The sequence below is a fragment of the Paramormyrops kingsleyae genome, chromosome 7 (assembly GCF_048594095.1).
Source record: "Paramormyrops kingsleyae isolate MSU_618 chromosome 7, PKINGS_0.4, whole genome shotgun sequence".
NCBI classification, from domain to species: domain Eukaryota; kingdom Metazoa; phylum Chordata; class Actinopteri; order Osteoglossiformes; family Mormyridae; genus Paramormyrops; species Paramormyrops kingsleyae.
Window position 1 is genome coordinate 22,735,189 of NC_132803.1, and position 21,545 is coordinate 22,756,733.

The 21,545-nt window shown below is 43.8% G+C and overlaps 1 protein-coding gene across 4 annotated transcripts in view; it reads left to right on the forward strand.

Moving 5' to 3' along the window:
• garnl3 (GTPase activating Rap/RanGAP domain like 3) overlaps positions 1 to 20,487 on the forward strand; it is a 113,407-nt gene extending 92,920 nt beyond the window's left edge. For 3 of the 4 annotated variants that reach the window (XM_072714515.1, XM_072714516.1, XM_072714517.1), the window contains exons 22-31: positions 3,551 to 3,726; positions 4,613 to 4,771; positions 5,894 to 5,960; positions 8,224 to 8,331; positions 8,447 to 8,565; positions 9,511 to 9,646; positions 12,344 to 12,403; positions 14,618 to 14,836; positions 15,310 to 15,427; positions 18,513 to 20,487. In XM_072714515.1, the coding sequence (XP_072570616.1) occupies positions 3,551 to 3,726; positions 4,613 to 4,771; positions 5,894 to 5,960; positions 8,224 to 8,331; positions 8,447 to 8,565; positions 9,511 to 9,646; positions 12,344 to 12,403; positions 14,618 to 14,836; positions 15,310 to 15,427; positions 18,513 to 18,678 (1,328 nt within the window). In that variant the 3' untranslated portion in view covers positions 18,679 to 20,487. The remainder of the gene's footprint in view (positions 1 to 3,550; positions 3,727 to 4,612; positions 4,772 to 5,893; positions 5,961 to 8,223; positions 8,332 to 8,446; positions 8,566 to 9,510; positions 9,647 to 12,343; positions 12,404 to 14,617; positions 14,837 to 15,309; positions 15,428 to 18,512) is intronic. The other variant, XM_072714518.1, reaches the window with a different exon arrangement.
• Positions 20,488 to 21,545: the final 1,058 nt, after the last annotated feature.

Below are 21,545 nucleotides of genomic sequence, written 5' to 3' on the forward strand. Positions count from 1 at the left end.
CGCAATGATTATAATATCAGATCAAACGGACAAAAGAGTTGACAGTATGGGCACACTGCTGGTCCCATGACAGTAGGGTGTGCGCCCCCCCCCCCCCCCGGGCCTGGATACTTGAGGCAATACGGAGCAGAAGGGAGTCATAAACCTGTTGTATCTTCTCCTGCGGCAAGTCGGCCCACAGCTGTTGTAACTGGTCCTTGAGATCCTGCAGATTGGCACTGGGTCTGAGTTGACGTCTGAGCTGATCCCACACATGTTTGATTGGGGAAAGATTGGGGGACCTGGCTGGCCTTGGGAGGAACTCATCATGAAGCAGGCAGCCCAAAGACACACATGCCTTGTGTGGACGTGTGTTGTCTTGTTGTAAGGCTGTTCCAGGGTGCCGTCTCAGGAGGGGTAAGACATGCGGCTGCAGGATGTCACTGACGTAGCGCTGTGCTGTCAGGATCTCTCAAATCACTACCAGATATGACCTGAAGTCACCATCTCCCCACACCATTGGCAGATTGGTCCACTCCCATCAGCGCCACCATACACGCTTACAACGGTCATCCATGGTAATGCAGAATCGAGATTCATTGCTGAACATGGTACAACGCCACTTGTCATCAGTCCATGCCTCCTGGTTACGGCACCACCCCAAACGCAGCCGTCTCTGTGCTGGTGTTAATGGCAGCCTACACATGGGACAGTGAACCTGCAGTGCGGCTGATGGCAGTTGTCCATACGCAGTGCGGGATGACATGGGGTGTTGTAGAGAGTCCAATACCTGTGTCCGGATGGCAGGCGCAGATGTCATGGGGATGTCATTCTGTGATGCTTGGTGCCCTCAAGTGCCCATTGGTTCCAACATCGTGCGACTGTGACATCTGCATGCTCCACATGCCGGGCAATTGCACGATACGACCACCCAGCCTCATGCAAACCCACAATGTAGCCCCTATCAAACTCCCTCAAGTGCTGCTAATGCTGTCTAATGCACATAGGAGGCATCCTCTGTGTCTGGTGAGTAGACATGCCAGCTCCTTGCAAACTGAATCATTTACATACCAGTCACTGGTCTGCACGTGTAGCAAATTACATCCAAATCAGACCATTACTTCTGGGTGCTTAACTTTTTTTGTCACTGAATATATTTGTGCATATAATCTTTCTGTTGGATCTATACATAAATATAGCTATTTTTTACTTAAGGAATTGTGGTATTCCACATATTGTACATGTTTGCAGATTACATGTATTATTCATTTCGATTCACCTCTATTCACCTATTTTTTATTTAGTGTTTACATATTTTTCTCATAATGTGAAACCACAATAAGGTCAGCTGCAAATTGACGGCTTAATACAAATACCACATAGAGCTATAAAAAAATCACTTAATTTTCACAAATTCAAATCACTTAATTTTTTTAACATAGATGTAAAAAGTTTACGGTACTTTAATATTGGGTTGTTTGGGCAAATACAGTCCAAATTCAATTTGAAGCCCGGGTGCCATAATTTACATCCACAATGGTGTGTTGAAATGAAAAAATGTAAATCTCACCAAAGACCCCAAGTATAGAAATTGCTGTGCATCACTTGTCAATAACATACTTGTTAAAGCATGTGGTATATTAATAAGGATATAATCATGTGATGAAGAAGCATTGCATTTTAATGCACAATAATAGTAGATCCATCCTTCCCACAATATGATAAGTTATTCATAGAATTCTTTTAACAGTGTCTAAGTTCTCATTTTTCTGATGTATCCCTGGAATTTTTACCCTGCAACTACTTAAAATTTTACCTCTGTAGGACATGTGCAATTTTGCGTGGATTAACAAGCTGAGTCAAGTTCTCCTCTGTACGGGATCTCAGTTTTACACTGACCTTAGGTCATTACAGTTGTTTCTGAATTCAAAAGACACTCACCCTGTTATCATGGAAAATACTTTGTGTCCAGCAAAAAAGAGTTAAAGCCATCTCTTGATTTTTGGGACACGTGTGGTCTAATAGCAGCAGACCAAACTGCAAGCCGAGCTGGAGAATTCTGTCTCCCCGTCCTGCTCGCTGGTCACTTGAAACTGGTAGAGTTTCAGATAGTCTGTCAGCTCTTTGGGTTGGAAGCAGACCACAGGATCAATCTGCTTGTGATCATGACGGCAGGCGCTGTTGCCCCATCTGTTGCGCCGTCTGTAACCCCATTCTGCTCCCCCGTCAGCACAGCGCCGTCTGTAACCCCGTTCTGCTCCCCGTCAGCACAGCGCCGTCTGTAACCCCGTTCTGCTCCCCGTCAGCACAGCGCCGTCTGTAACCCCGTTCTGCTCCCCGTCAGCACAGCGCCGTCTGTAACCCCGTTCTGCTCCCCGTCAGCACAGCGCCGTCTGTAACCCTGTTCTGCTCCCCCGTCAGCACAGCGCCGTCTGTAACCCCATTCTGCTCCCCCGTCAGCACAGCGCCGTCTGTAACCCCGTTCTGCTCCCCATCAGCACAGCGCCGTCTGTAACCCCGTTCTGCTCCCCCGTCAGCACAGCGCCGTCTGTAACCCCGTTCTGCTCCCCGTCAGCACAGCGCCGTCTGTAACCCCGTTCTGCTCCCCCGTCAGCACTGCGCCGTCTGTAACCCCGTTCTGCTCCCCCGTCAGCACAGCGCCGTCTGTAACCCCGTTCTGCTCCCCCGTCAGCACAGCGCCGTCTGTAACCCCGTTCTGCTCCCCCGTCAGCACAGCACCGTCTGTACTGTAACCCCGTTCTGCTCCCCGTCAGCACAGCGCCGTCTGTAACCCCGTTCTGTTGCCCTGTCAGCAGAACGGGGTTACAGTAAGCTCTCAGATAGTGCTTTTCAGTTATTGGATGTGAGTGAGTAAATGGTCCTTGGAGAAAGACTTGAGGGGGTTAATCGCAAGCAAGAAGAGATAAAAATCTCAGTGTAAAAGATGAAAGGCAATGCACAGAATGTGATTTAGGGGGGAAAGGCTAAAAAAATGCATGAGCTAAGAGACACAGAGCAAGGAAGACAGTGAGTGAGGGAGAGTGGAAGAGAAGGAACAAGAGAGAGAGGAAGTGGAAGAGAAAGTGGGGGAGTACAGGAGCAAGGGAGAGAGTTTGAGAGGGAGTGAGAGAGAAAGTGAGGGAGGGGAAAGGGGGAGAGAAGGAGTGAGGGACACAGTAAGCAAGGGAGAGAGAGAGAAAGAGAGTAGGAGTGAGTGATCTCATGCGTTAATGGAAAATTTCTGTAAACGTTGTACAATACTCAAAGGTTTCAAAATATACATTGCATTCATCCAGATATAAAAATAGTCTACATATTCACATACAAAAGAACTATGAAATATAATAGGATAATATATGAACACAACAAGGAACATCACAAATAAACAACTGTTAGCTTATTATCAAAACTAAAATTTTCCAACACTAAGTTCTTCATAATAGATTTGGACCAAACTGGGAAATTAGAAAACAAAGCAATCAAATGTCCAGAAAGTGACCAAGGCTCTGTGAGGAAGTATTTCATGCAGCTGCATATGTCTGCCATAAACACAAGCATTCTCCCTCTGCAGGCTGCCATTTGTATTCCATTAACACTCACCATGGTGCAGAGCTGCGCATCGTGGCAGCCATTCGCAACAAGCTTCTCCTCATCACCAGGAAGCCGCTGCCAACAGAATGCCTCAGTGCCGTCGCCATGGTGACCGCGCCCCCTGAGTCACCCGTGGAGGAGTTCCAGTACATAAGGGTAAGCACCGTCGCCGCCTTGTCTCCCTCAGGAACCACCACGCTACCGCAGTGTTTCCCGATCCGATCGTCGGGGACCCGCAGACACCTTTTTGCGGGAAGCTGGGAGGGAGCAAAAATATGGACAGTCTGGCAGGAAGCTGGGAGGGAGCAAAAATGTAGACTGACAGGAAGTTGGGAGGGAGCAACAGTATGGACTGTCTGACAGGAAACTGGGAGGGAGCAAAAATGTGCACTGTGGCAAGGAGCTAGGAAGGATCAAAAATGTGGACTGTCTGGCAGGGAGCTAGGAGGGAGCAAAAATGTGGACTGTGGCAGGGAGCTCGGAGGGAGCAAAACTTTGGACTGTCTGGCAGGGAGCTTGGAGGGAGCAAAAATGTGGACTGTCTGACTGGGAGCTCGAAGGGAGCAAAAATGTGGACTTCCAGTAGGAAGCATGGAGGGAGCAAAAATATGGATTGTCTGTGGGTCCCCAAAGACCAGGCTGCATTCCTCACTGCCCACCCTAGTCCCACCTGCAATGATTAACCATTTTCTCTCTTCAAAAGGTATTCAGTTTCAGCATCTTGACTTCCCCCATTGTTTCATCTTAAGTGCATGTGCTGATTCTCACAGCTAGGGCTAAACTGCTGTGGAAACTCAACGCAGTATGCAGCTCAGGAAAACATAACGTCATGTTCTTTGAATTACTAACTGAAAACACAATTGGGCATCACTGGAACAGACAAGAGACAAAAGCAGCCCTGTATTTACATTAGCAATTTCCCACCTGCTAAGGTTTGTAGCCTTGTGCAGAGAATATCAACAGACCAATCCAGTCCAATCTGATTAACAATACATTAAAAAATATAAAAGATCTCTTTTCTGTCTATTTCTCTTTCTTTAAGGAAATCTGCCTGTGTGACCCTCCTGTTGTCATGGCGCTGGTGGACGGCCCGACAGGGGAGAACGACAACATGATCTGCGTGGCGTACAAGCACCAGTTTGACCTCATCAACGAGAGCACCGGGGAAGCTTACCGACTGCACCACGTGGACGCCAACAGGGTCAGCGTTAAAAATGCCGCTTCTGTTACTCAGGCGGAGGGAGGCGTGACCGAAACCCTTCAAATCAAATATGAGCAGGTTTTCAAATGGCACTTGCATTAAGCAAACACTCTAAACACCTAAAGATCCCATGGCTTTGGTGCTTAGTCAGATAAATTCAAATATTACTCTGTCATTTTGACATTTTTTTATTATTATTTTGCTGTAACAATCTGGCGTGTAACCCCATCTCTCATCAGCGCACGGTGGGCTTTTTCCCTTTCAAACCCAAAGTCAAATGATTAGTCTAATTTAGGCAGATGTATGTCAAAGAAATAAAACAACGCAATTTTATAAATGTACATTTCGTCAGTTCAATTTGCATTTATTACAAAAATAAATATTAAGTTTAGTTACACTGGGTATGGCGTTTTAGGCACCGAAGTACAGACTGCTCTGAGGAGCTGCGCTCCAGCACAAATTACGCACTGGACAGCGCCCATGTAAACATTTACAGCCGTGGAAAAAAATTATGAGACCACTGTATATTTTTTATAAATCTGCATTTTTAAACCCTGGATTAATCCTGGTTCTGCTGGCTGAAGGCTACACTGAGAAGCAGGCCGCTTCCAGGCTCAGAGTTTCTAAGACAGCAGTACACAGGAACAAGGTGAAGAAGGAGACATTGGAAATGACAAGAAACCAGCCAGTTAAAGGGCGGAAGTGACTTTCTAATGCCAGAGATGACCGGTAACTTATCTGACAGTTTCTTGTGAATCGTAGGAAGACATCAAGTGACCTTCAAGAGGAATGGGAAACATTAAGTGCAGGTGTGAAGTGCACTGCTAGGACAGTTTGTATCAGGCTCCTAGAGCAGGACTGAAGTCCCATGAAGTAAGGAAGAAGCCCTTCATTAATGAGAAACAGGGAAGAACCAGGCTGCAGTTTGCAAAAAAATACATAAATTATTCATAGACGCACACCCATAAATTGAGAAAAATTTAATTAAATTAATTGGGTGAAACAAAAAAATCTCTCTTCATTTTCTCCAAGGCTCTAGACCCCTAAGTAACAATACATATTGATTGAGTTATGACTGGACCGGCATTTTCATCTATCCTTCCATTGACCTTCTTACTCCAGGTCAACTTTGTGGCAGCCATTGACGTATATGAGGATGGAGAAGCAGGCCTGCTGTTGTGCTACAACTGTGAGTCGCAGCTTGCTGTCATTGTCCTCTCTTGTTTGCTCTTCTGCTTTCCTCGTCAAACCGACCCCCAACATAACTCACAGTCTAGCTTTTCATTATAGTTAAAGGCAATACAGTTATTCCTCCGAGCTGCCATTTGCCAGGGAGACACTGCAATCATCTGCTGAACATTAAGTGAAAAGTTGCTGGTTCGTTAACTGGCAGAGCCAATTTTCAGATTACAACTGATGTTCGGCACCAGAGCCATCTGTTGACAGAATTCCTCTCCAAGCCTGATGTCGCTCTCTGTTCCCAGAATGTTCTTAAGGTTGTATTTTCTGGTCATTAGGTTCTTGCTTTGTTTGACAGATGTTGTGTAGTTCTTCCTCCTATGCTGCTTGCATTCGTCGGAAGCTCAGTCTCCTCAAGTCATCTCTTTGACAGCCATATGTTTGTATTGAGCTATTTCCCGTGCATGTAACTCACATTAGAGAAAAGCACCTGCTAAATATAAATAAATATAAACATATCCTGCAGTTAGGGTTAGGGTTAGGGTATGGTATAGAAAGGGTTTGGGAAGGAAGAGTGTGGTATGCGGTTAGGGTATGGTATAGAAAGGGTTTGGGAAGGAAGAGTGTGGTATGCGGTTAGGGTATGGTATAGAAAGGGTTTGGGAAGGAAGAGTGTGGTATGCGGTTAGGGTATGGTATAGAAAGAATTTGGGAAGGAAGAGTGTGGTATGTGGTTAGGGTATGGTATAGAAAGGGTTTGGGAAGGAAGAGTGTGGTATGCGGTTAGGGTATGGTATAGAAAGGGTTTGGGAAGGAAGAGTGTGGTATGCGGTTAGGGTATGGTATAGAAAGGGTTTGGGAAGGAAGAGTGTGGTATGCGGTTAGGGTACGGTATAGAAAGGGTTTGGGAAGGAAGAGTGTGGTATGCGGTTAGGGTATGGTATAGAAAGAATTTGGGAAGGAAGAGTGTGGTATGTGGTTAGGGTATGGTATAGAAAGGGTTTGGGAAGGAAGAGTGTGGTATGCGGTTAGGGTATGGTATAGAAAGGGTTTGGGAAGGAAGAGTGTGGTATGCGGTTAGGGTATGGTATAGAAAGGGTTTGGGAAGGAAGAGTGTGGTATGCGGTTAGGGTATGGTATAGAAAGGGTTTGGGAAGGAAGAGTGGTATGCGGTTAGGGTATGGTATAGAAAGGGTTTGGGAAGGAAGAGTGTGGTATGCGGTTAGGGTATGGTATAGAAAGGGTTTGGGAAGGAAGAGTGTGGTATGCGGTTAGGGTATGGTATAGAAAGTGTTTGGGAAGGAAGAGTGTGGTATGTGGTTAGGGTATGGTATAGAAAGAATTTGGGAAGGAAGAGTGTGGTATGCGGTTAGGGTATGGTATAGAAAGGGTTTGGGAAGGAAGAGTGTGGTATGCGGTTAGGGTATGGTATAGAAAGGGTTTGGGAAGGAAGAGTGTGGTATGCGGTTAGGGTATGGTATAGAAAGGGTTTGGGAAGGAAGAGTGTGGTATGCGGTTAGGGTACGGTATAGAAAGGGTTTGGGAAGGAAGAGTGTGGTATGCGGTTAGGGTATGGTATAGAAAGGGTTTGGGAAGGAAGAGTGTGGTATGCGGTTAGGGTATGGTATAGAAAGGGTTTGGGAAGGAAGAGTGTGGTATGCGGTTAGGGTATGGTATAGAAAGGGTTTGTGAAGGAAGAGTGTGGTATGCGGTTAGGGTATGGTATAGAAAGAATTTGGGAAGGAAGAGTGTGGTATGCGGTTAGGGTATGGTATAGAAAGGGTTTGGGAAGGAAGAGTGTGGTATGCGGTTAGGGTATGGTATAGAAAGGGTTTGGGAAGGAAGAGTGTGGTATGCGGTTAGGGTATGGTATAGAAAGGGTTTGGGAAGGAAGAGTGTGGTATGCGGTTAGGGTATGGTATAGAAAGAATTTGGGAAGGAAGAGTGTGGTATGCGGTTAGGGTATGGTATAGAAAGGGTTTGGGAAGGAAGAGTGTGGTATGCAGCAGGTGTTTAGGAATTAACTTTGTATAACATAAGAGAGAAGAGATTTCGAGCTTTCAGAGCAGTATTTACCTGGTTGTATTTGTTAGCATTCTTAATTGTCTGTAATTTCATGAGTTGCATTTTAAAGTAGCTTTATGTTTGTTGGTAATGCTGTTGCTAGACATGGTGTTAATTTCTTTGGAGCAACCATGTTGTGAAAAGCACTACATTCAAACTGTTCGGATTTTCAAAACATGAATATGTTGTGTGTATGATTTCTTTCACAGACATCTGCTACTATAAAAAAGTATGTCCATTTAATGGAGTTACAACTATGATCCAGTCCGGCAGCTCTGACTTCCATTTCAGCTGGAATCAGATGCCTAACTCCATCGGTACTTAACTCTCAGTTTTATTTTTCCTAAGCCTTTGACTCAGTTCCTGCATGAATTATATATTTAGTCCTGTTATGTACATAGTTCTTACGTTTGTCTTTTATTTGTTTTCCAGTGTGTGCTTTTCCCTACATCCTAGCCTTCACTACAGACTCCATCGAGATTCGGCTGGTGGTGAACGGCAACCTGGTGTACACCGCCGTGGTGCCTGAGCTGCAGCTGATTGCATCCAGGGTGAGGGAGCTCGCTGGCTCCCGTAAACAGAGCAGCCACTGTTATCTTTGCCCCACCTGTTTATCTAAGCTGTGGCACAAAGGAACAGCAGTCTGTTCCTGATCACTGCAGTACATAGGAACAACGATATGTCTGATCACTGCAGTACATAGGAACAACGGTATGTCTGATCACTGCAGTACATAGGAACAGCGGTTTGTCTGATCACAGCAGTACATAGGAACAGCGGTTTGTCTGATCACAGCAGTATATAGGAACAGCGGTTTGTCTGATCACTGCAATACATAGGAACAGCGGTTTGTCTGATCACTGCAGTACATAGGAACAGCAGTCTGTCCCTGATCACTGCAGTGCAAGGAAGAGCAGTCTGTCCTTGATCACTGCAGTACATAGGATCAACATTATGGCTGATCACTGCAGTACATAGGAACAGCGGTTTGTCTGATCACAGCAGTACATAGAAACAGCAATCTGTCCCTGATTACTGAAGTACATAGGAATAGCAGTATGTCTCTGATCTCTGCAGTACATAGGAACAGTGGTATGTCTGTGATTACTGCAGTACATAGGAGAATTAAGGTGTCATTTCTGCAGTATAAATGTTAGTCGATTTGCCATTTGTGCTGCAGCGCTATTATTGCTTTGATTGCAATCAAAACTTTAAAGCGATGTTTAATATGTAATTCTATGTGAAAAATTAAATACACGGAATAAGGGGGTGCACTTGAACAATTAATTAACTGGACAGACTTAGTTGGGATGATAATGTATGTCCTGTAACTCATGCTCAGTGGGTTGAAAATGTACAGAATGTGATTATAAAAAAATATATTGTACTATAAAATATTATCAAAGTCAGGGCAGAAGATATACCTGCATCAGTGTTACAATTGTTTCTTTCTGTTGTGCTGTATTTCAATCCCCCCTCTCTCTCTCACTCTGCAGTCTGATATCTACTATGTGTCTTCTGCATCTCTGAACGCAGCTTCCAACTGTAGCTCCAGAGACACCAGTTCTCAAAGCTCCCCTCAGACCCCCACAGCTTATGAGATGCCTGTCTTCCCCTCGCCACTGGGAGATGGTGAGCGCCTCCTGTAGGATGGTGTTGAAAGGACCCAAAGCACTGAGGCCTCTAATGCAGTTGAATTCACAAGTATAGTGAAAGGGGTGTTTGAGGTGATCATTAGGGAGGGGGGGTGGACCCCTTTGAGATACTGGTGAACTTGCGAAATGGCACTAATACAAGGTCCTCAAGCTGATTGGTGTAGATGACAAGAGGGGAAGAAATAAACCCAAATGAGTGGAATTTATTCATGAACCGGAGTGTTGGACCTGCACTTCTGGTACGGTTTGGAGACCGTGAAGGAAAGTGTGCTGGAACTAGTGCATTCTCAGAGACATTCCTGATAGTTCAGAGATAGCACAGGGGGAATCAGCTGAAGTTTATGATGTTTTGCTGCAAACTTGCGCACCAGTTTAAATTTAATCATAAGAGCCAGACTAGTCTGTGGCGTGTGCGGCGCCCCCTTCAGCCTGCTGGGACCAGACAGAAACATCCGGCCTTGTAATTAAAGCCTAGCTGAGTCATTAGGTGCCCGCTGCTGATTAGTGACAGGTTTACTGTGAATGAGGATGGATCTGGAAGGAGGATGTGACAGTTTGAAGAATGTAAACAAGTCCATCTGGGCTGAGTGTGTGTGTGTGTGTGTGTGTGTGTGTGTGTGTGAGCGGGTTTACCTACATGTATCCTTATGTCCCCATAACGTGATAAATATTCGGTTTTTTTCCCTTATGGGGACCGGTTTCCTGGTCCCCATAAGGGAAAACTCTATTTTATAAAAATCGGTGACTGCTATGAAAAAACTAAAAATTCCAAAACTCTTGTATTTTGTTATGTTACTTATGGTTATGGTTAGGGCAGGGTGGGGGTTAAGGTTGTCATAGTTAGCGCTAGCATTTTTCCCATTGAAATTAATGAGTGGTCCCCATAAGGATATGTTTACCCTACATGTGTGTGTGTGTGTGTGTGTGTGTGTGTGTGTGTGTGTGTGTGTGTGCATGTGTGTATTAGTTACATTTACACTGCAGAACTTTAAAGTTCTGCTCTAAAGTTCTGTATAAAAAGCTGGAGCCGAATCCAGGGTGCCCCAAGTCCCCCGCTCCTTTTGCTGTCCTCTCAGCAATTAGCACACATTGGAGATTAGCTTGAGCATCCTGAGAGCAGCCCATCAGTTCTCAGAACCATATATGGGCATAAATATGGAGGAATAACCTTTTAACTAAATAAGGACAGTAGCCATTTGCATTAATGTGGCTGTAAACAGAGCCCTGACTCGTTCATCATTAAAGCGTCCTCTTGTTTGCCAAGTCAAGCAGAGTGACTGTGTTATCCATGAGATCCTCTGACCAGAACAGCTCTCTAAGCTGAAAGTGTGGAGTGCTGCTTAATTACTGCTACTATTTGACCACTGAACAGGTACTACAGTACAAGGTTAAAACTCCTACATGCAGCTTACTGACAATCAATAAGTTGATGCTGATGCACAGGTCATAAACTCACATTTGCTCCACGAAATATGAAAGGCTTTACGACTCTTTAACAGTATTCCGAGTGCTTTTTGCTACCATACAATTAAGTATCTCTTTAAAAATTATTTTTATTCCATTTTAGACTGCTTCCATGACATTTGTGCCATGAGTTATAAATTAACTGGGATATTTTCTTTATGCCACATATACATGTCAGAGGCATTAGGAGCAGATATGAAACATTGCTTCTTTCCTGAATCTGAACTCTAAAGCCCACCTTTATTCCTTGTGTGGTTATGAAACTGAGACCCCTCTTGCAGTGAAGATTTCCCTGTTGGTTTGACTTGTTTAGCCTCTGTCATGAACCACTGTTTAGGTTGATCCAGTCCACTTTGCTAGTATGATTTATCATGCCAAATGATGTAAAAACATTTCTGTTCTGTTTCGTTTTTAAAACTGAAGTGTATTAAATAGTACTTATTGAGACTTAGAAAAAAGGCTGTTTAGGTAATGCTTTCCTCTGATGAATCTAATCAACTTAATATATCTGTAACTTGGCAACAATGCTCGTACACAATGTCCTTGACGTTTATAGCGGGCGGCCCACGCTTAAACGAAAACATCAATCTTTTGGGGGGGGGGGGGGTGCAATAATGGGGAATTGGTAATTCACTCTCTGGATTTATGATTAGATAAAGTTCTGACTTCAACCTCAGTAACAGGAAAATTACAACAAAACAGAAATTACGTAATCTACATAAAAGGGTTACATATAGTATGTAGGCAAGGGGTTCTTAACCATGGACATCATTTGTTAATAAAAGATTGATCAAACTGAGTATTGAAATGCAAAACAGGGAATATTAGAAATGTTCGAGTGGGGATCAAAGCTGGGTGGATTTATACCCGGGATCAGACAGTCCCCGCAAACCTGAGCGGCCATGTGTCTAATGCTCATGGCGCTTTAGCTCCGCAGAAAGCCAGCTGTGGAAATGACCCTGAGGGGTTTAAATGATCAGGTCCTAGCATTCATTTAGATTTGGATATGAATGGGATTCCTTTACATAAAGCAGCTGCTTCATACAGGAACAGGAGAAATTTAGGAGCTGTCCGCAGAGAACATCTGCAAGGCCCTGGAAGTAGAGGTCTCAGCTGCCTCAGGACCTCTCAGTGCGACCGTCGTGTTCCTCTCTCTGTCCGATGTGTCATAAACACACTGTGCTTTGTTGTGTTTCCTTTCAAACATCAGATTCTATTAGGATACCCTACGGCAGCAAGCTCTCCCAGTACATGTCCAAAGAAGCCGAAGGTATTTAAGGAGTCTCTGAGCTCCTGCTCTGTCACTTCGCCAGCATGCCCGTCATTAGCAGCAGCATGCAGCTGCAGTGCCCTCCGCTTGCCAGCATTCCCGCACCTCTCGCCGGCAATGCTGCTCAGTCGAGGTAGAGCGGGGGGAGGGAGAGGGCCCTGACACAGCATGACGCCCTAACAACGCCGGCCCCGTGTATCATTTTGTTAAAGCCATCCTTCGGCCAGTGGTAAGATCAGCCAGAGATGCCGAGGAGGCAGTAACAAAACAGGAAGCCTTTCGCCAGCTGCTCGTACTCCTCCTGTGTGCTCTGCAGGGGCTTCTGCTAATGCTGTCCACCCTAGACTGTCATATTATGGATATCTGATATTCATAATATCATATGATACTGGGCACCAAAATGAAAGATCTAATTTGCTTCATTCTAAAGAATGTTTAATAGTTATACACGCAACAAGCAGTCCCAGCTTGAAACTGAAAATGTACTTAATTTGTCTAATTTATTTAATTTGTCTAATTTCCTTAATTAGTTTAATTTCTTTGTTATTTAGCTTTCTGTTGCACTAGATGTTGTTTGAGTCTGAATGTAAGAGCTTCCTCTAATTGGCTAAACCCAGAAATGTAATAATGTTTTAATATCCCAGTATCATATCCTATCACAGGAATGTAGATGGTTGAACATAACAGCATTTTTAACATCTCCCTTAACACGCATATGTATATTCCAAAGTAATTCCATATATTAGTTTCGACTAACATTTTGTCTCTGCATTTAATTTTTTTGGGAACTCAGTGCTGTAATATACTGTCTAATAGTGTTCAGTGTGCATTTGATTTCCTCCATCGCATGTTGGTTTTGTCTCACCTTTGACCTGACTTTCTCGTCTGAGCTTTGCACAGTGCAGACTTCCAACGATTTATTCACAAATCTGTATTATTAGCATTCCACTCTCAGAAGTCGGAGCTGCAGGAAAAACCTGCACCTGGTGCCCCCTGATGGCCACATTAAGTTACTGAACCCTGAAAGTCCCCCATAAATTCAGGCCCCGTAGTCCTGGAGCAGAACCTTGCAGCAGGCCGCTTTGTCTACTATTGGGATCAGGCCTGAATGTTGATTATTAAGCAAGGCGCGGCTTTTATATGGTCAAAAGGCTTGGTGAAGAGAATTACAGAGTTTTTGGACACACAAAAGACAGTAATTCAGTGGTAGTCCAGAGAAGTAATGTTTCTATTACTGCTAAAGTATTATTTGTTAATTGTTACCATTATCTTCACTTAAAACTATGTTTATTGAAGTTAATTGAAATTACTAAATAATCTGGTTTTATATTAGCAGACAGTCATTTAAAATATTAAATATTGCTAAAAACAGAAATTGTACCAGGCAGAAATCTTGCAAACATGGCATCTGGAACTAATACGATGGCTGATATGTCATTGTAATGACTGTTACATTAGTTCAAGTGTAGATGAGTGCTGAAAATTTACACACAACTTTACAGTGTTGATATGGGACATGCTGGGACATACATAATCCCCTGGACTGTGCTGTTCACATGATTGTATAGTCATCGCTATGCTAAATTCTAAAGTGTCTCGTTATTTTTAACATTCTACATTAGCATGCATCTGTGGGAGACAGTTCAGCCTGATGCCCGATATCTTAACTGGCATGTTAATTGACACAAACACAAACACACCTTGCGGTAATTGGTTCCATAAAGGCGGTTAGCTTTTTATTAAATTAAAAATTCTGAAAAAACAAATATTTTCATTGTTACCCATTATCAATGTAGAGAGTTATCCTAAGGCACAAGTAGCAGATAAAGGCTAACATCTGTATCTGACATTTTAATGTTAAACAACATCAGAGGGAATTGTTATCATTTATGTGTGTTTGCGAGGATCTAAACCTACAACTTTTGCATAGTTAGCTAACGGGTGATATATACTCACCATACTACGAGTACTTTGTAGTAGCTGTAGTACTAGTTTAACGGGTGATATATACTCACCGTACTACGAGTACTTTGTATTAGCTGTAGTACTAGTTTTACATGAGATTTCTATCACTTCCGGCTGCGCCAGGAGGTCTTGTAGCTCATTCTCTCAGGTCTTACAGGATCACCCTTCATTCTTTGCTGTCCTGTACTCTCCATCCCACCACCATGTCTTGGTCGTTCTCCCTTTGCTCTGCCCCCCCCCCTTCTGAAGGTGAGGCTCAGGCGAAGCACATCTTCAGGATCCCCCTGTGCAACCTGGTGGGCCGCAGCATCGAGAGGCCCCTGAAGTCGCCGCTTGTCAACAAGGTGGTGACCACGCCTGTGCCCAGTGCGCCCACTCCCTCCCCCGTGGTGTCCGTCTCGCACTCTCTCTCTCTGTCCCGCATGGAAATCAAGGAGATTGCCAGCCGCACGCGGAAGGAGCTTCTTGGTGAGCTGAGGCAAAACACTCCTGTTTCACACTGGCTCAGTGTAAACCTGTTTCAGCTACAGTACGTTCTCATGCAAGGTCAAGGTCAAGGAAGTTTATTGTCATTCGCATCTCATTGCATGAGGTGGAACGAAATTGTGTACACACGGTCCCGGTTAATCCAATAAAACAAGAACATCATAAACAATAATGAATAATAAAGTAAATAATAAAGCAGCCTTCTCATGTGCCACCGTGAGGTGACCATAATCCACTCCGTTTTCATAACAATTAAATTATCATTAAAAAAATAAAAACTTTATGGAAGGGAGATTTTGGAAGACGTATAACGCATTGGTTGGGAGTTGAATCCAGGTCTCCCCAAGGGCAGGGATATATGACAGTTGCTCTTATGGTGACCCTGGCACTGATATCATTTTGGGAAACGGCATCCATGGCCGATGGACAATGCTGACATTCATATCTGTGAGCAGGTCTTACGGAGGAGCCCAGCAGTAAATCAGAGAACACGGTGAAGCAGAGGAAGACCAGCAAGAGGCTGGCAGAGAAGGAGCCCAAACCGAGGACCTTGAGGTCAGCCAGCAGTGACAGGTGAGGAGGCGCTCAGGTAGGCGGAGTCCGCAGCGCAGGGGCACTGGCACTGGACCTGGACATCCACGGAGCACGCTGAGCGCTAAACCAGCTACCATCCTTAACTGAGCAATGTGCTCAGTCATTGCACTTCTGAAGGATTTTTGGAGGTCTTCAGGTTCAGTGATGCTTCCTCAGAAAACACATGCATGTTTGGGGTTATTTGGTTTTATTATAATTATAAGTCTACTTCGTTCAATCAGAAAAGGTTTTACTAATGAATCATATGCCACGATTGCTGCTACATTGTTGACTGATCATACTTGGGAGGAGCACATGCTGATTACGGCACATTGCCACAGCCACGACACGACAAACCACCTCTGGAATGAGAACCTGAGTGCAGCCGTGCAACAGGCAATACCTCAGCACCACACTAGTCCAAATGGACCAGTGTGAGTTTTTTCCAGTGGCTGCAGTGCCAATCCTGCCACCAACCCCCAAATTTTCCCTGAAAGTTGGAGGACCTCCTTGCAGGGCTGGATGTCATATCCAGGACAAAGCTACTGCAGGTTAAGGGCCTTACTCAAGGGCCCAACAGAGTAGACTCACTCCGGGCATTCACGGGATTTGAACCAGCAACTTTACAACTGCCACAGATCCCTAGCCTCAGAGCCACCACTCTGCTCAAACTCAATAAAAAAGCATTTAAATAATAGAATATATGCAGTATTTAGTTTGCAACCAAAGTGCACAAAATCTGTAGGCTTAGACCACTAAACTAGCGCAAAAATGCATTAACTCAAAGTTTAGTGCGTAACCTCAAGGTTTAGTGTGTAAGATTTAAGTATTAACTGAAGTCTGAATGAAGCATGTCCCATCGCAGAAAGTTTATGACATCTTTCAGATGCATGAATGTTCTGATAGTTGAGTATTTTAAAAGTGGATCTACATTCAGTCCTTACTCAGCACTTCTATCAGCAACTGACATGATTAAGTACGAAACAGCATAGAATCAAATTGGTTAACACCCGTGTTCCATACAGTTTGTCCAGGTTAGTAGCGATAATCTCTTTGGCCTTTGCCATTTAAACATCTCAGGTGTCTCCATGTCTCACAGCAGGGAAACTCGGCGTGTTAAGGAATGCACAGCCCAGCCGCCTTTACTTAACTGTACTTGGCGGCTATAGAAGCACTGCCATCAAGTGTGTGAGGCCACATGGTGACATTTTCAATACATCCATTCTGTAAAGGCTGGGGGGGAGGAAGCTTACATTGGTCACTTGGTTCGCCTATCCCAGAGGCACAGGGGCTGCCCAAACACCCTATGTGGGACACGTCAAAGAGGCTCCCCAAACACCCTAAGTGAGACATGTCAAAGGGGCTACCTGAACACCCTACGTGGGACATGTCAAAGGGGCTACCTGAACACCCTACGTGGGACACGTCAAAGGGGCTACCTGAACACCCTACGTGGGACACGTCAAAGGGGCTACCTGAACACCCTACATGGGACATGCCAAAGGGGCTACCCAAACACCCTACGTGGGACACGTCACAGGGCAGATGCAGGGCTACTTAGAGACATCAAGCCACATGGTTTGGGTCAGAGGAATCCCACACAGCAGGAGGAGCACATGCAAACAGCACAAACACACACACACAGAATGGGATTAAAACCCACAACCTAGGAGGTATGAGGCTTCCCACTGCGCCGCCATGTCGCCCATCCAGTGAAATGTTGGTACAAAAATGGCCTCCATGAAATATTAGCTATGCATGGGACATGAAAGTGACCATAACTAAGGATTAAGGATATGAATACAGTAACATAGTGCCCTAAATGTGTATGTTTAACACCGATTTCAGACCTGATGAAGCTTCTTAACTGATGCTACCTCATGTTCTGCTAATGGGTTGCTAACGAAGTGCTAACAGAATTGTTGACAGTATGAGCAATGACGTTAGAGTAAGTTCAAAGACCAACGTGACGTGTCACGGCAAGACCAGCTTAGTTGCTTCTCATGGGAGCTCACAGCATACATTAGTGCTAAACGAAATGCAAACACTGTTTTATATTTACTTAATACAGTTCAAACTTGTCACTATTCCACATGGTTACCCCTAGATACCAGTTTCTCACACTTCATCTTAAACAGTTTTTTAAGGTCAAGAGTTGAATTTCACATAATTAATGAATTTTATTTAGTTTTGGACAATGTGTTAGTTCAACAGTAACTGGAGTTTTCTCCTAGTGCAATGTAACCGTGGTAGAGTTACGTTATACCTGTCTGCCATATCAGGGCAAAGGGGATAATATGAGGGTTTGTTTCATCTGTCTACACTTCTGTTACAGTATATGCTAATAGGTACCGGCAGGTGGACTTGAAGATAGTGTGAAAAGCAGCCCAAAATGCTTCACATTCAGCTTATAATTTCTCTGTCCAGAAATGTCACATGCATTTTTTTTTTTCACAAAAATGGAGGTTACTCCTTTTGCCAGCCTATGCCTTGTCCTTACTTCCTTCAAAAGCTACACTGAGGTCATCCATTAAAATGCAGCGATTTTCTAGTGATTAGTTTCACCCTCACTTTTCTCATAGAAGCCTACTAAGCTAGGCACCAAAATAAAGCATAAAAAAAAACATTTTTTTTGTAATGAATTTGGGATTTGTTATGAAATCCCACCATCAAGGACTGAACCCTGGCATGAAAATGAAAGTGAGGTCCCCACTAGGGTTGCAAAGGGCTGGAAAATTTATGGAAATTTTCCAGAAACTTTTCGTTCCATGGGAAGTTAAACTGGGGAATTTTGGAAATATTCCACATTAGAAACTTTCCATGGGAATTAATGGGAAAGTATGGGAATTAACAAGAATATTCCTAGAATTTTGCAACCCTAGTCCCCACTCATCAAGTCAGGAGATAGCCCACCAGCCATATCTCAAAAGCCATTAAAGACAATAAGACTTGACCTTATTAAATCAAATGTGGGCCAATATTCCATTTTTACCTGCTGTCGATATTAAGGCGCTGTTAATCCGATTACTGTTGCACTTGTGCTTGATGCTTTGCATCTGTGCTGAAGCAAGCTGCTTTCCTGCAGAGTGGGCTCTGAGTCGGCGGACACGGATTCGGATGCCCCGCGGCACTGCTCATCTAGCTCTGAAGCGGAGCTTGAGCGCATCGAGGTGCGGGAGGAGAGCCCCTCGCTGGCCAGCCCCTTTGCACTCACGTCCTCCTTCGAGGAAGACGTTTTGGACTTGAAGTGAAGGAGACACAGGAGGGACGCCTGCCTGTACTGCTCAGCCGTGCTAAGGAGGGACATCACGGTGCATTTCCATAGCCCAGCCGAACCGTTTAACCGTTAACGTTTGGCCAGGGTCACACCTAAAGAATGACACCACTGAAGATTTCGGTACATTTCGTACTACATATTGCAAAATACAAAAACAAATAGTAAAGGTAGTTGTTACTTTTTTTTATTATTGTCAACATAGCGTAATGCTTTGCAATATACTATATGGAAAAGTATAGATAAATTTATATAGTATAATATATGTATATATGTGTATGTACACACATACACACATATGTACATAAATTCATATGGTCTTGCATATTTTGAATTTTATCGTTTACCTCCCATCTGTTTCTGTGTTTTCTTTGTCACACAGGCTTGTTTTTAATACATTTCGCAGTATACGTAACAGTACGATAACGGACCGTCTGTCCCATGTGCCATTGTCCACACAATCTGCTCTTCTCGACTTGTTGCTGATTTATGGCAGTCAAACCTGATGTTTACTTAAGGTACTGAACAACACATGATCGACACAATCCTGTCTCTCAAGGAAGTTCATCGGTATTGTATCACTTAATTGTTGACCCACTGGCATGTATTTAATAAGCCGAAGAAAAAATTGCCTACACAAAAGCCGTAACTTTATAAACTTGTGACATCATTACTCTAAAAACGCGGCCCTGCTTAGGGTGTCAGAAATCCTGCATGTCTTATCTATGCTGTACTGATGCTTTGCCAGCTTGGAATCCATCGTAACCAAAGGACACCCACTGGATTACAGCGATATTCCATCCGCAGGCGTTTTTCTAATACTGAGAATTATAGTCAAGATAATCGTGGAAAAGGGCTGATATTTCATGCACCTTGTTTAAGGCTCAGAGTAGCTGTGGCGCAGTCAGGCTTTTAAAAATCAGGAGAAATTAGACCAGGTCGGATAGATTGTTTTGTAGTAACTGAGACTTTTTGCCCACTAATATTCAAGAGAAGTGTAGTATCTCACAAATTAGTGTGAGACATTTTAGTGGCTTGTTAAAATCAAATACTTTCCTCAGCTTCAGGACAGGATCCTTTTTATGAAACAGTATTAATACAGAACTATATGCCTTGGGAAAGCGGCCATTTTTGACTTGTGTCAGCCTGCGCCCTCTTGTGGCATATTTGCAACATTGTCGCCGTTGTGTATAATGCATGAAGGACCTTTTCCCCTATTACCCCGCTCTCTCTTTGTTTACTTGTTTCAATGTGAACTATTCAACACTATGAGCCTTGACATAAAGGGAAATATGGGAATATTTTTGCAAACGTATGTACGTGTTATTTATTATGATTATAATTACAACTGAGTGTTGGTGAGTGGGGGAACATTTGATGGTTGAAGTTTGTAATACCAGTAAAGCAGTTTGAATGTTTTATTTCCTTTTAATTTAGTCCCATTCTGTTCTGATGGCCCCTAGACGTTTCGCAGTGGTTTTGTATCTAAATCAATATTTACTGTTTAGACTGTTGCTGAACCTCTGTGATATTAAAATGAAACAAAATTATTAAAAAAAAACACCAAGTGTCTTAAAATATATTGTATTGCCATTGTTTTTAATGCCAAGTACTACTTGTAAATGTTTGTGTTTAAAATGTGGCCTCCAATGAATCTGAATTATAATTATTAGTATTATTATCAGTTCTATTATTTGAACAATTTTAAGTGCTGTTGACCACTGCTGTGAAAGTATTTAATTTTGTTCATTGACATGAAATAAATATTTAAGAAATTGGACGCAAACCTTCTGTGGTATTTTCATATCGACTCATAAAAACTTTTTCCAGATGCAAATAATTTACTGCTTGGATGGCACCATAGTCAGCTGATGTCCTTTTCTGTCCAATCAGATACAGTATCAGTCAGTGTGCAGCGTGTTTACTGCTGTCTGGTGTCACCACAGACAGAAATGACAGAAATTACAATTATAAGAACAACAGAGAAAAGTAAAAATGGTGATAAATTTTCTAACCACCAAAGATGTAACAGTGCGAGAGCAGGTGCTGGTGTTGAAATATGGTGATCGGGGGAGGATATCGCTTAACCAGCCCATTTTCCCCAAGACGGGGCCCCTGTTTTGTTGGCTGTGGCCCCTGATTTTAAAATATATGCATTAATCCACACCTGCTCAAGGGCCCAGCAGTAATTCATTCTGCCAGTCACAAGAACCAGCGGCCATCCGATCATGGGCACAGAGACCCAAGCTGGTGAGCAACACAACACCCAAAATGCATAGAACACTGCAGAAATTTCCACAGGGTACCTGTTAGTCCTCTCTGTATTGCTTTAATTGCAGTGTATGTGCAGCGATAGAAGGCACCGTTGCTAGCCGGTGTGTGTGCCGGCCTTTCCACAATGCCTGTCTAGGTCGGCCTTTCCACAATGCCTGTCTAGGTCGGCCTTTCCACAATGCCTGTCTAGCCCATCTCTCCCTCCTTGATAAATGTCCCTGCTGAGTCTATAGGCGTGGCAGAAAGTCTCAGCTAATGTGTCCGCTGGCTGCAGTCGACAGAGATATTGATCTCTTTCATCCTAATGGTGAGCTGCATCACTCTCCTTCTCCCTTTCCAACCCTCCTGATTTCATGTCTCAGCTCTCATCCATCCACTCTCCTTCAGTTTTTGTTGAAGGCCATTCCATATAATGCATGTAACATGAAAGAGAGTGGAGTACATACCAGACAGCTTATCTGGCGACCATCAGAAACCTCCAGTGAGAATCACAACACGCCGCTAAATGAGGCATGGAGTTTAGTTTTTTCTTACTGTAAAAGAGCTGCCCATTGACACTGAACTCCCCAA